The 15,353-nt window shown below is 36.9% G+C and overlaps 1 protein-coding gene across 9 annotated transcripts in view; it reads left to right on the forward strand.

Annotated features, from left to right (window-relative positions):
- cntfr (ciliary neurotrophic factor receptor) overlaps positions 1–15,353 on the forward strand; it is a 358,007-nt gene that overhangs the window by 163,135 nt on the left and 179,519 nt on the right. For 7 of the 9 annotated variants that reach the window (XM_044096391.1, XM_044096393.1, XM_044096394.1 and 4 more), the window contains one exon: positions 3,401–3,441. The exons of 1 other annotated variant lie outside the window; for it this stretch is intronic. In XM_044096391.1, the coding sequence (XP_043952326.1) occupies positions 3,439–3,441 (3 nt within the window). In that variant the 5' untranslated portion in view covers positions 3,401–3,438. Of the gene's footprint in view, positions 1–3,400; positions 3,442–12,612; positions 12,675–15,353 lie in introns of all 9 variants that reach the window. One more of the 9 variants, XM_044096396.1, reaches the window with a different exon arrangement.

Genomic DNA, 15,353 nt, shown 5'->3' on the forward strand with positions numbered 1-15,353 from the left:
ATCAAGTTTTGCCCTTTAAAATAAAAATTCTCCCATGATGATGTGCCATAGTTTTGTGACTGTGTATTGTTAAAAGTTAATAGGAATGGACGTTTGGTGTGTCTGGCTGTGAAACCATGTGATCTGTTATTGGGGTGGTGAAAAGACACATACTGAGTGTGTAATTATCTCCGAGAGTCGTCTCTCACTATTCACACTCTCTCCAATCTATTTTAATCCTTTCTCTCGTAGCTACAGCATATATAGACCTTTCACTTATTCTCTTGTATTTTTTATTTATTAACTTTTTTTTACTTGCATGATCACGATTCAGTCTTCTCCCATCCCAGCTGCTAATGCAACCTCTTTGGAACTGCAAAGAGGCCTGTGGGATTTTTTATTTTTATTTTGCTGCTGTACTTGGTTTTATTTTTGTGTCATTTGTTGTATTATTATTCAGGTCTGGCAATATTTGTTTGTTCTCCGCTTGTATGGAGCTTAATGTGTCACACAGAGAGTTCAGGAGCTGCTGAACTGAAGTAATATAGCTGGTGTCAAGGTCTGGGGGAACACTGACACAACATAAATAGACAAAAAGTGCTTTTGGAGCTTAAAAAACTCTTAGTAGGACGAAGTGAGAGAGAGAGCAAAGGAGGTCAAGACAAGCTGAGAGGTGGATTGAGGTGCAATAAACATACTGTATGTGCAGAGAAAGTGTGTAGTTGACTAAAAAGTGATGTTTCACATGATAGCACATCCTGCAACATTGGAGCTCAGCAGTATCAGCAAATTCACTTTGCCTTTATTTATTTATTTTCTATTTTGTCTGCAAGCAAATCAGGCAGCCTTGGCCTGGGACAGGTTTTCTGGAAAGAAATAAATAGCCTTGAAGACACTGATGCCCAGTGTTACATATATGATGGTAACCCTTAACTCTGTGCTGCAATAGATAAATGAATAAAAACAAGCAATATACTTCATAAAATCCCCAGATATTTTGTCATTGTACAGCAACTTTAATGGATGTTTTTGTCATTTTATGTGGTAGGTCAACACATAATTTGATAGGCAACTAATTAAACTATTCAGTTTAGTTTAACTGAATACTTATCAAATTCAGTTAAATTAAATCAAACTTAATATAAAATATATGTTAGAATTAAAAAAAATATTTAAACATTTTAAGGATGATAAATTATGAAAAGAAATCAATTAAAAATTATGTAAAAAAAAAAAAAAAAGGAAAAAAGTCTTATATATATGTCTATTCTCATCCTCTAGGGCAGGGGTGCTCAAAGTCGGTCCTCAAGGGCCAGCATCCTGCACGTTTTAGTTCTTTCCCTGGTAGTACCAACAACCTTTTCAGCATGTCAGTGTTCTTCTTAGGCCTTCTAACGAGCCATCATTTGATCCAGGTATGTTAAACCAGGGAGAGAACTAAAACATGCAGGTTGCCGGCCTTCGAGGACTGACTTTGGGCACCCCTGCTCTAGGGAGTTAATGCTTTCATGCTTAGGATTAATTATGAGGAATGTGCTGTTTCAATGACAAATCACATTATAATTGGCTTTTAGCTGATATGGTATCCTCAAATAAATCTTGAAATATAGGATCAAGTGTATAATTTTCCAGCATATAGTTGTTATTTTTACCTTTCATTCATAGAATGTCTGTACATTTAATGTAGAGTTAAACAAGACCCTCAATCGGAAAAGTGTGGAGTGATTTTGCTCTAATTTATCTAATCCACTCACAGAACATCTGTATGGTGAGTTAAATAAGCAAGCAAGTCAGACTTGCATTGCATACCTGCATTTTATTTCACTTTATTTATCTAGCACTCTCCTCCAAGTTCTTCTGAAAATTCCTGAGGTTAGAACGGTATTCTAAAGCACAATTTATGCTATAGACTTTGTGCTAGTTTGTTTCCTGTGTTTGCTGGTTAAGAGGTTGTTGGAACTCTTCGTTCTGGACTCTGAATCACTTCATCAGGGCCTTGATGTGGCTTCACTAACAGCCGTTTTACAGAGGAGCAGATTTGGCTGATGTGCATGACAAGTTAAATTACCATAAAGTAAAAGCTAGTGTGTATGTTGTGGGAGTGAAGGGGTGCGCATGCATGTAGAAGTGTGTCTACTGAACAGTGTGAGAAGCGTGTAATAGGCTCACCTAGCCAAGGCTGCAGACTGATGGGCAGGTGGAAAGAATTGAAACCAGATGGATAGAAATGGCAAATGCACTGTAGAGATAAGACTGCTGCAAAGTGTTCAGTATTGAAATCATTAGTTAACTTTTTCCCCCATTACCACCTAAACCAAAACCTGAAAAACTAGAAATGTTATATCTATATAAAAATATATTTCTCCTTGTGGGTGTGGTGCCATTTTCTGAGAGGCAATTTATCTCCTTCCAGCATTGTATGAGGTCCATAGCTGAATAAACAAAGATATGGAAAACAATAGATGCTACAAGGCCTTGCAAGAGTGTTAACACATTGTGTTCCTGTTGTCACTTTACAACTTTTTAATATTATGTGTTTATGTGTACTATATGGGATAAACAGACACATTGTAGTACATTATTTTGAATTGTTTTTGTTTTGTTTGTTTGTTGTTTTTTTTTCTTCAAAAAAATAAAAAAAAAAGTGTGATTGTTAACACTGCTTTAGTCTGTTCAGCCAACTATAAATCACTACATAAGTTTGGTTCATTTGTGGTGGAGCTTACGCCACCTTAGTCCACTTTTTGTCATTTTAATATTTTTATTAGATAGCTGAAAGGCTAAACTGATGCTGCATTTCTATTCAGAAATTCAGAAATGTATATGTTTGAGTTCCAAGTTGGAAGAGTTCACACAATCTGAAAAGTGTGATGTAATTTTGCCCTACGTTTTTTCATCCATTCATTATCTAGACTCATTTATCTTTGCGGGGTCGCCAGTGGGACTGGGATTGGGATGCAGGATACAGCCTAAACAGGCTGACAATCAGTCAAAGAATAACAGAAACCAATTCATAAAAACAATGTAGAGAGATTAATTAAACTAACAACCATGTTTTTGGACTGTGGAAGGAAGCTGGACTACACAGAGATAACTCACAGAAAGGAAGAATTAGTTTTTCTTTTCCTTCAACTACACAGTTATTCACCAATTTATCTAACCCTGTCTTAACATGTCGGTAAATGCATTAAAGTTGGTAGTTGTAATATGACAAAATGTGAAAACATTGAAGTTTTTATTTTTTTATATTTTTTTAATTTTTTGTTAGGCATTGTGGCTGGCTATCCTGAAACTCATTATTGTTAAGCTGTGTGGCTAGTTACTAAATCCTCTTTTCTACCTTCTGCTGAATCATTTTTCAGAAGAGATACATTTAGACTCAAATACTGACTGTAATGACTGACTATGTTTTATCTGACAGGGTGAAGAGGAAGACGGAGTCAACATCTACCCCAGTCTATGGTAAGTCTAATTCTTGTCTTTGGATTTTTGCATAAATGAAAGTTTTTTTTTTTTCCCTTCCTGATTTTCCCTTTCTGTATTTCTGAACTTTTCACTATTTTTTAGAGTGTAATCCGTGAATAATAATAATAATAAAAAAAATCTTATCTACCGGTATAAGCTATTGCCATAACACTTTATGATTTTGTTCCATCAATTCCAAAATCTTTTATTCTTTTGAAGCAGCTTACATTCACAACAAACACTCAACTTCAAGTTAACAAAGTTAGCCATGTGTGAGAAAAAAAAAAACCCCGGTGTGTACAACAACTGGTACATAATAATTATAACTTTACATTCTAAGATTTGTAGAATTTTCAAGATTCTCAAGTGTTTTTCTTTAAAATGACTAAGAGAAATCTGCATGTTTGGAGCCTCTGTGACCACCGGTACTGTTGCTACTCTGCCAATATCACGTCTTAGGTTGTATCTGGTTGCCGTGGTGACATGCATGTGTCAGCAGAAGGATGTGTGAGTCTGAGTGTGTGTGTGGAGCTATCGGTGTTGAAAGAACTCTGGGGAGCCGTATAAAGTTCCTCTGACCAGAAATGCCAGCGACATGCATGTGTCCACAGCCAGATACAGAAAAAGTTGGAATGCAGATATTACCCTCCACCCGGGAGGAACTTTCTGGGATGCCTGTACACGCATGCACACGCACACACACGAAATATGCAGACGGCATGGACACATATGTAGACAGATATCCAGATTCCATGCAGGCCACTGCAGCGCATTCAGACACCTCAGGACTATTGGATTACATACAGGGAAGACCAAGCCTGCCGCACTTCTTTGAACAAGGATAGTATGCATACACACTTTTATTCACTCATTCAGAGCTGAAGCTAAAATTAAATATCACTAAAATGAATTATTAAAAACATTGCCTGAAGTCGTTCATAATAGACTTATACATAAATGAAGAATATTTGCATAAAGAATTACCAAATGCAAATTGTTTTCCACTTGACTGCTGCAGACAACAAACGGGAGTTTATGAGCCTTGCTTTTGGGCAGCTTGACTTCAATTGTGGTGGACGAGGGGGGAGAGGTGGGTTGGTAGGCATTGCATATGTGCTTTGCCCCCACTCATATTTCCCCTGTGCCAGTGGATTTAACCAGTAGACTGCTGAAGCTCTAGGCTTATGCTGAAAAACAGGTGTAATGCAGCATAATTACTCTGAGAATCTCTTTTCAGCCATTGCCATAATCGAGTCCAAGTTCAAGAATTTATTCTCTCCCTCGGGATCGTCTGTCTTGTGCCCTGGTGGTTGAAGTGATGCATGTTTACAAGAAACAAGCAAAATGCAGAAATGTTGGATATGTAAAATGATGAGGAAACAAATACACTGTCACTGAAAAAAATCTCTCAGAAGTGGAATGTTATTTACAGAATTTGAGATTTAACAGTGTCCATTGTCAATACAGCATGGAAATTTGTATTTTACAAATTAATATGTATTCTAATAATATAATATAATAATGATAATATCTGTTTTCACACACACACACACACACGCACACACACACAGATATATATATATATATATATATAACAACAGTAATGTCAGCTCATTCCCCTTGTATATATATATATATATGCAATCCACAAGTGCAAAAAACGTAAAAGAAATTACTTTTTATGCAATAAAACGGGAAGGCACTAAGGATAAGTATTGAAAATGTGGATAGGGCAGGATGTAAACAGGCATAAAGAGCCAAAAACTTAGCTCAGATTTGTCAACATTTAGAGAATAATTATTCTCCTTATCAGTCCAAAATAAATTTTCAAGTTTAATTAATAACTTGTAAAATAGCAAATAGCTAATCAACCAATCAAAATTCTGTTTAAAAAAAAAATTGAGCTGCAGAATTTCAATCAAGTTCATTGGCCAGGATTGTCTATACAAACGAGGAACTAGACTTTTTCACATGCTCATAGTGTGCAGACAATAGGTATAAAGAAATAACCTTTAGAGGAAATAAAATTCAGATCAGCATACATGTCTTTTTACAGATAAAATGAGATGTGAAATCTTATTTTTATTTTTTTTTATCTTTATTGGACTTGGGAGATGGCATAAAGAAGTATGAAGTATTTGCTTCACAGTTTGTATAAATTAGCAACTTTACAAGGGGAATGAGCTGACATTACTGTTGTTTTCATTTAAAGGGTTCCAGTGTTATAAGCAGAGGGCTAAATAATAAACTGCTGAAAAGCATTAAATTGGCCATTTGATTTATCATTTCTAAAAGGTTCTGCAATACAATCCTGGTCTTAGGGAGTGGAGATCAGAAGGAATAGCTAAAAGAGTGATGTATATTCTGCCTCATAAATATTCACTTAGCATTTAAAGAAGCCTCCATCAGTTGTAGATGTGAGACAGCCCATAGAGATGCAACCCTTCCTTTCTGTTTATGTCCAGCGCAACAGTTCCCACTGACATGCATCTCTGCAAAGTGCATGGATCCCCTGCTGATGAGTGTGTCTGTGTGTGGTGGTGTTTTTGATGGTTGTCACTGGCAGGGGGGCTGGACGGGTCACCAGTAATGTGAGTGTTTGTGTTTTGATCTCCCTGGGTTGCATGGGCGGCAGAATCACCTTTACACATGCATGCAGTCCCTCATACACACAGATTCATCTTTTCCTTTCAAATCATATTGGCATTGATTTGTCTGTTTCACTTCCTGATTTTCTCCTTTGCAAGTGAGTTGTCCCATTAAACTGACTTTGAAATTGACTTTTGGGTTCTACAATTATGACAAGTACATGTTTAAAAATTATTTTCTTCATCTTTGCTAGTGCTTGCGTCAGCCGCTGTTTCACCAACAAGTGTGGAGAGCTTTGTGTGTGTGTGTGTGTGTGTTAACTAAAAGCCTGTTCTGTCCTAATGGATTTAAAATGACCTGAGACGTCTTCCAAGTTCACTCATTATGTCAGGTGTCAGGATAAATTTTCCTCCTATTCAGTATGGGTAATTTTCTTTCACTTTTCTCAGTAACTCCTCTTAATAGAATTTACTAGTTAACGTTCTAAACAAAGAGATGTAGATGAGGGAAATTTCAGAAAGAACAGGCGGTAATAGTTTTCATTTAGTTACAGCAATACAGGAATAATTTATATCTTTTATATAATTATGTATGTTCTGTGTTTTTCTGCGTATTTATTTCAAGTTTCTGTCTCTGAGTCTCCCTGTTGTCCTGGCTTACCCTTTGATTGCTCCCTGCTGTGTCTCGTTTCCTTGATTACTCCTTGTGTATTTTACCCCACCTGTGTTCCTTGTTCCTCTTCGGGTCCTAGTTCGTTTGTTGTCTCTATTGGCGTCTTGTTGCTGTCGTCTGTGTGCCCAGTCTGTCTCTTCCTCCGTTCTACCAGTTGCTACCGGCGTCGAGCCTTGGTATCCGCTCGGCCGTGCTGCCTGGCATTTTGGATTGTGTGGGCTGTGTTTATTCTGGTATTCTTCATTAAATCTTAATTTTCATCTACTTCAATCTGGGTCTACGGCATCTGCCTCACCACCACACCCCACACTTCGTGACATTATGATTGAATAAATGTGTCTCTTGACATTGTATTTGTCAGTAAAGTTTTGTCAAAATTAAAATAAATTGCTTGTTGTTGTTTGTTTGTCTATTGTGTCAAAGCTCTTTCTATTACATTTCCAGTCACTCTGCAGTAAATGTATTGCTGTCATGGGTCTATTTGACTCCTGACTCAGACACTCTATTACATTTAAATTACCTGTTTTGGGAAATCATTTAATTCTGGAACTCCGACTCTGATTTTGCTGATTTGGTTGATAAATGGAATGTATCTTATCTACAGCACATGCTAGATAATTTGTCCTTATTTCCAATATTTGACTATACATCTTCCGTTACTGGAGCATTAATGAAAGAAATTATACAAACTTATTAATGCTCTGCTTTTAGAAAATTCCTCTGCCGCTTGCCTCCGCAGTATTTAGGTTAGGATCAGCTTTCATTTCTGACAAGGAGGTGCTGACAAGGTAATGATGCGCCCCAAATTTGTAATAATGAACCATGTCCTAACCACGCTGACTACACATTCCACTCAAGGCTTGTTTGTGCTATTAGATGCCTTGAGTATGTTTCAAGCGGCCACTACTGATATCAGCATGCCTGCTGACAAGTCTTTGCACCGTGTTAGGCGAGCAAGAGAATAAAGTTAGCCATGTCAACAATACATGTTGACAAGGCACAGCTGAGCGCCGTGCTACTCTGCTTGCCCTTGTGTGGCTGACAAGAGTGGGGATGTATGGTGACAAGCTGCTCCCCATTCCCCCACCCACGTTAGCATGGATAGGGTCTCACAGACATCTGCAGTCTGGTGAAACTTGAGCCTCTCTTTCCAGCAGACACTGTCAGCGTGTGCTCACTGATAAGGATTATCAGAGATGTGTGAGCTCTGCGCCCTGGGATTGTCCCGCTTGCTGCCGGAGGTCAATATATGTGCGCTCTAATGTCCGTGAGTGTTTGCGAGTGATTGTGTGCGTGTGTATTTGCCAGGCAGTGGGGGTTAGGCCTGGATTGAAATGACAATAGAAAGGAATTTAAATGAGAGAAAAAGGGGGATCAGTGATGTTTGCAAGAAGGATGGAAGGAGCTTTGGCACCATTGTTATTCTTCCTCTTTGTCATTCTGCCTATGTATCTCTTTATCTGCCTATTACAAATCTTCTGCTCACTCTGTCTGTCACCCTCGGCTGTCACATTTCTTTAAAAAAAAATAAAAAAAAAGTTCCAGTCCGCCTCTGAAGAAATTTTCCAAACGTGTTCAGGCAAAAGTTGTTTTTCATGCACTTTTATCATTTTCTTTGTTTACGTCTGAGTTTTTATATCCTTAGCACTACTTACTTTGGGTTGTAGAATGGCTGAGATGTATAGAGGTCTGTCATGTGGGACACAGGTCAAGTTATGGATTACAAAAAACGCTTCTAGAGACTAGAATCAATAAATAACAACAAAAAATATAGATCAATTTCATTTATTTAATCTAAATTTAGGTCTTTAACTGTGGCACTCATTTTTTTTTGCTGTGCAAGTGATTTCTTAGAGTCTTTTCTTTTTAATTAATGAATAGATGTAATCAAATTAAAGATTTACTTACTTATTATTACTTCAACTCCTATTGGAACATTTTAAACTAATTGCAGAATTTTTAAACAAGCTTGTGATTTATTAAGCCCTTATCTCACTGATTAAAAAGAGATTCTGATTGTTGCTAAAAACGTTTTCTAAACATGTTCAAAAATTAATGCCACATCGCCACCCTAGATTGTATGCATTACTAAAATCTAAATACTGCTTCAATGGAGAAGTTCTTGCACTTTGACACACACTCAAATGCATAAAAACAATTCTTGAACATAATAAAACAGGACCAATCCAACAATCTGTGTGCACTTAACCATTGTTTTTGTCTTTTACCTAGTATCATTTTTCTTTATGTCTTTCTTCTTTGTCCTCTCCTCCCATCTGGCTTTTTCTATAATATTGTCTGACCTTTTCTGAAACCCATAATAAAAACAATGTGTGGTCAAACTTAGTCCAGCAGCAACAATAATTGTACAATATGCAGTGTATATGACCTGAAAAGTAGATGATTAATTTTTATCACTTTCCATGTGTCATTTAAAACACATGCACGCTCACTTTCTGTCCACATCTCAGTTTCTGTGCCCACCCATTCTCCTCCCTCCTCCTCCACCTCCTCCTCATCGCTTTGCTCTGCAGCAGCTCTAATTGCGATCAATTAGGAAACTTCAGAAGGCTGAAATAGGAGCTGTGACAAGGGGCATCCGCTGAGTTGGCAGGGAGGGAGAGAGGGAGGAAAAAGGAGGAGAGAGTGAGTGAGAAAGAGAGGTTGGATGAAGAGGAGAAGGAGAGGAAAAACGGTATATAGCTGAGGAGAGAGCATGGAGGGGAGGGCGGGAAGGATGACTCCAAGTTGGTGTCGAGAGATGAGCTGATGCTAATGGTGTGATTGATGCGTCCACGGCAGCTGAAAGTCACATCATTTTTCATGCCAGATATCGATTCCTGACAGACTCTTGTTAGCTTCGAGCGCACAGTGTACGGTGTGGCATAAGGGCTGGCACGGTGAAAAGTTAGGCTTGTATTCCCATCTGAAATATGTGTTGTTTGACTTCTAAAAAATATGCTCTGAACAAAAACACTACAGTTTAAATCTTCAGTATGACGGCTGGAAAACAGGACACTAATTTTGGAACACAGCTACACAAAACAGAATGAAATCACAATATGCTTTGTCATGTTCAGTCAATTAGAATACGATTAAAAAGTTATTTGTTTTCAGTGACTCATTTCACTAAGTGAAACACTTTAAATAGATTAACCCAAACTCTGACCCTTTTATTTATTTTATTATGATAATTTTCCGCTTGTTGCTAATATTTTAAATAATACATCAGATCAGAAAAACATTTTAAATACAGGACGATGAGCTTATGAAACATATGTCTAATGCCTGCTTAAAGATTGCTTTTCAAAAGATACTTTTAATCTGGCAAGCAAACCTAATTGGATCACATCTCTTAATTTATTGAATATTATTACAAATATAAAACATTCTCTCCTAACTCTCCTAATTCATGGGGAAAAGATACCCAATGTAAACGGTCAGATCTTTCAATGGTATTTTTCACCCTACCAACTATTTAGAGATCCTTTTTTTCTTTTTCTCCAAATATTAAATCTTTTCTTATTGCTTGATGTAAGGTAGAGCTTTTCTGATGTTTCTTTTCTTTATCCTCTCTTTTCTTATGTTACAAAGTAGCATTCCAAACTCTCAAGGTCATGATGTGCTCCAATTAAATCAGCAAAAATCACTGTTTGACATAATACAACTAGAATATCTTTTTATTTCACAAATTGTTTTTTAGAACAGATCACAGTCTTACCAAAAAATACATTTTGGTAAGACTGGTACATTTTCTTTCAGTTTATGTAAAAACATAAACTGAAAGACCGTTCAGCCACAAAGAAGCCATAACTTCAAAAACAGCAGAAAATTGCAAATACACTCAAATATCAACATCTTTGGAGACATGTCCTGGGGCCCACCAAAACAGAAATTAAGCTGTCTGGGTGAAAGTACCATTGTTACATTGGAGAAAAAGAAGAAAATTTGGCATGGAGAATGCAACCTCTACTGTAAAGTACGTGCTTAACTACAGTATGCTTATTTGAGGGTTTATTGCAGGAGTGAGTAGTGAACTTAACAAAATTGTGAGAAATTGTGTGAGTATTGTGAGAAAATAACATCATGCCAAAACACAAGTTAGCATAATGACTTTGAATATTCACCTAAGACATCATCTACAAAGCTAAAGCTTACAAACTTACATGTCTAAATGGACAATGACTCTCAGCATTATGCCAAATTAGGCACAAGGAAGTAGGGCAATAAAATCCATTGTTTGGAGAAGCCATCATAAAACCCTGATCTCAGGCGCATTAGAAATTGTGAACAAACTTTTGAGGTGTTTACAAGTCGGCAATGGCATCCGCAACAGCAAATTTGTACTCAAATCTCAGTTTTCTCTTTTTTTCTTATGTAATAGTATCTACATTCTCTAAGACTGCTTTGGTTGAACAGTGTTTTTTTTATTTTTAATATATAAACAAAACCACATGGAACTTGTTGTTATCCAAGTATTTCTGCCCAAAGGAAACATTTAAAAATAGCACTATTAGCCAGAAAATTTCTTTCAAAGAAACAAAAAAAATAATAAATAAATAAATGTTCTTGTTGCCTTCAGCTTTTTGAGGCAACAGAATAAGAATGTTCAGACCACCAGGATTCTTGATATGTATTTCTTCATGCAGAGCACAACTCTTGGATAAAAGTGAGCTTGTAAATATACCAAATGGTAATTTGGACAGCTCTTGTCAGAGATATGGATGTAAGTCTGTTGCCTTGGGTTTGTTAAGTGTTTCTGTTCTTGATACGCACACTAGACACTGAGAGCCTCTGGTCTCTTGTTTAGCTGGCTTTGCCTTGGGGCATAACAGACCCTTTTATCTTGTCACCCTAATATGTGTGTGTGCGCGTGTGTGTGTGTGTGTGTGTGAGAGAGAGAGTGAGTCAGAAAGACAGAGAGCAAAGGAGAGAGAGATAGCTAGTGAGTAGATAGAAGGATCAATACTAAGCCGTCAGGAGGTCTGGCAGTCCCAGAGAGAGAGGGAACAGGACACCCAGCGGAGAGCAGAGAGGGAGACAAAGTGAGAAAAAGGAGGAAGGAATAGGGAACAAGATTGGGGAGAGATGGATGGGGGGCTAAAAAGTAGGAGCACATGAGGGTTGGAAATGGGAAAGGAGAGTAGATGTGGGGAGTGATAAATTAGGTGACACAGGGGAGCGGAAGAACACAGAAGGAAACGAATAATGCAGGTGAAAAACTGTCAGAGAAGTGGGAATTGTTGTGATTCCGGTGGCAACAGGTGAAAATTAGACAAGAACTGAGGGGCATTTTTCTCAAAGCTATTGTCTTTAACAACATGTATCCTCTTGTTTTTGTTCCAAAATATTCACACAAATTCTCGGTTCATTTATTGTAAAATGAAAAGATGAGACTTTTAAAACTTGAATTACGCAATTTATCTTTACAAATGTCACAACTAATGTCCAGTTTGGCAGCTTAATTGCGTGAATAAAATGATAACCAGTGCTTCATTTAATTTCCTTAGAATTAAAGTGAGTGTGAATGCTTCTCCCCCATGTGTCTCACATTGCCCTGGATACCGATGGTGGCTCCAGCAGGACTTACTGCAACCTCAGACAGTGCCACAGGCACCCAAGAACAGGTCCTTACTGAGATGGTGAAAAAAAAAGAATTATAACATGGGTTTTGATGCATGATCCACCAAACATAAACATGGAATGAGGGGGGAAATAAAAATATTTTCCGCTAAGACTTAAAAGCTTTGACTTGATACCTATAATGAATATTTAACCTCCAGTGACCCTACCCTCCATATCTTTGTAAATGATTTATTGTTCTTCCAGCTTCTTGTCTATTTTTATACCCTTTGTCTCTTTTTGTGGTTTAATCTCCTTTTGTCCTCTTTTTTTCTTGTTTGTAAGCTTACGACAACTAGGAGAGAATTGTGAGTCTGGCAGCTCCAAGTGAAACCGTAAAGGTGCAGGTAAAAAAAAAAAAGAAAGAAAAGAAGACAAATAAATGGTCTTATCTGTGAATTATCACTGAATGTCGTCGACCATAATTATCTTGGCAGAGTGTATTTCATCTGGTGATGATTAAGTATCTTAATGGGCTCTGGGAATAGTATTATTTAATGCAGGAGAATAAAATGGGAAATGAAACCCTATTATTATGAAATGAGGAATTCCTCAAGTTGAGGAATTTGAGCTGTAATTTTCTTTATACTTCGGCCATTAATGACCCAGGTTTTTTAATGAAGGAAAAAGCTCCAAGGCATAACATGGCTTTTCACAATGATATTTAGTTTGAAAAAGGGTTTAATACAATGTCTTCCCTCTGCTAATGCTTTATTCAGAGTCTAGCAGGAAAGTAAAATTTGTATTTTATGTTTTAAGAAAGAATTCTGTGTAATTATTTGTTGGTGCTAATCGGCTAGCTGCAAAAGGGTGCAAGATTAATTGTAATTAGCACAAACCATTTTAAACATATGTTAAAAAACATATGTTTATGTGTTTTAACACATGTCAAAACATATTCAGAATGCAACACAGATGTATTGCAATTTCAGAAGTCAGTAGGATACTATTTAGAGTTAAATAAGTCAAAGTATGTTTGTTGTGTTGCTTTTTAAATTTTTATTATTATTATTATTATTTTTAAAATGTTTATTTCGTGACAAATGCAGTAGTGGCTTTTTGATTGCATGGAAGCCTGACAAAAGTCTTTGTTCTGAAGCTCTCAACCCCACCCCAAGATTTTTTGTGTATTGAGGAATAAAATTAATGATTCTTAAAACATGTCTTAATGATCCTCTCTGTGATTTGTAATAATTTTAGATCCCTTAAAAAAGACTAAAACAGCTATTAATTTAATGCTTAATTTAATTTAATGCCATGTAATTTGGAGTTTTATAGACAAAAGTAATGGGTGATTGATTATAGGGAAACTACAACAACAACCACTACTACTTAGAATATTATATTTTATTGAGGCTTGTGCCAACATCATGACTGGACTGTGCTGCTCTGGGTGGTGAGCCATTGTGCTAGTACCAGAAAATGACGACTGAGATATATCTGAACAAGAAATGATTTGATCCTCTTTGACATACTGAGTAATAACAGAGGCTGTATAGTGTTATAGAGTTTGAATTTGAAACCACAAACTGTGAAATATAAGATTTTACACAAAAATATCCAAAACTTGTATAGTAAAGCAACAAATTGTTTTCAGACTTGCATATTTAGCTTAACAAGTTCATCATTGACATTTTTTGTAATTCACTAAATGGTCTTTTTGCTAAAATGTCTTTTTATGACTTGAAGTATCTGAGCTGCCTATTATTCAACAAATTTGGCACTGAAGACAGCTTCATTTATAACAGAATATGCCTTTGCAGCCAGCCTCCCTCCCTGTCTGTCTCAAGGTTAGGGCTCACAAGGGAGGAGAGGCATCCGGTTACACTAATGCATCATGGCTGCTGGAGGACACACATGCACACACCTCGTCACAGACTGTCTCACCCCATCTCTCTTTTTCCCCCTGCACACACTCCTGTGAGCTGATACCCTTGTGCAGGTCAAATGTGTGGCCGCAGCCGCCTTCTCGTGTACTCTGACTACCTGCAAGTTGTCTGCTGTCTATCTTTGACCAAATGCCATGTGTCCAGAATTAAACCAGAGTTGCATCCAATCACAGAAATCCTCTCTGAGGTTAATCAATGGAACAGCTCTTCATGTTAGGCAAATAGGACGCCCCACAGTCGGCTGTGACTAAATTGATTGGTAGTCCCGTGATTTTGGAGATTACACATTACAGATGCTTCTGTGATTTTGCAAGAAGGCAACTACTGCTCTTTTAGACTGCTGTCTTTCCTTCTGAAGCCCATTAAATATGTTCATTCGCTCAAGTAAAATTTCCATTTTAACAAAGCAAGAGATGAAAAGTTCAGTAGGCATTTTTTCAGCGAGTAAGCAGAAAAGTCTCAGATATGGCTTTGAAATCAGATCAGCGGATGATACGTTCATCATAAATTTTTTTCTTGTAAGTCATAGTGAGCAGAGGATTCAGAAGGGTCAGCCAAACTGCCTCAAGCCTGCACATGCCACGATACTCACATTCACTCCCTGAAAGACATAAACCCATTTATATTCCATATTCATCGTTCCTTTCGTTTTATGCATTGTTTGGCTTGGCTTAACAACAAAAGTGAAGCTTTTCGGGCATAAAAAAATCATTTGATGTAATAACCCTTCTGCTTACTAACTTTACTGTACAACTACAACCAGATATATCAGTTGCATTGGATACTGAATGATCACACAAAACATGGTTATTGAGGTTTTCAAAATGTTTAGTTGCCATGACTTTTATTGCCAAAAAAACCCTGTCTCTGGTATATTTATCTACTCACTGTAAGTATGTGAACTCATCTGCTGAAAACAGTCCAGGATGTTATTATGAAACCCAGAAAGTGGATGCTTTAAATTGTACAAAGAGTTGCATCTATATTTGAGACTTTCGTTTTTAAGTAAGAAATACAGTAGTTCTTCATTTGTTCATACACATTTGGACAAATTTGAATTGAACATATGTTAAAAGAGATATTTTTACAACTCAATGTGAGATTTATGAACCACTATTCTATTTGTGAAGATATAAA

This window comes from Gambusia affinis, linkage group LG17 (genome assembly GCF_019740435.1).
Source record: "Gambusia affinis linkage group LG17, SWU_Gaff_1.0, whole genome shotgun sequence".
Classification (NCBI taxonomy): Eukaryota; Metazoa; Chordata; class Actinopteri; order Cyprinodontiformes; family Poeciliidae; genus Gambusia; species Gambusia affinis.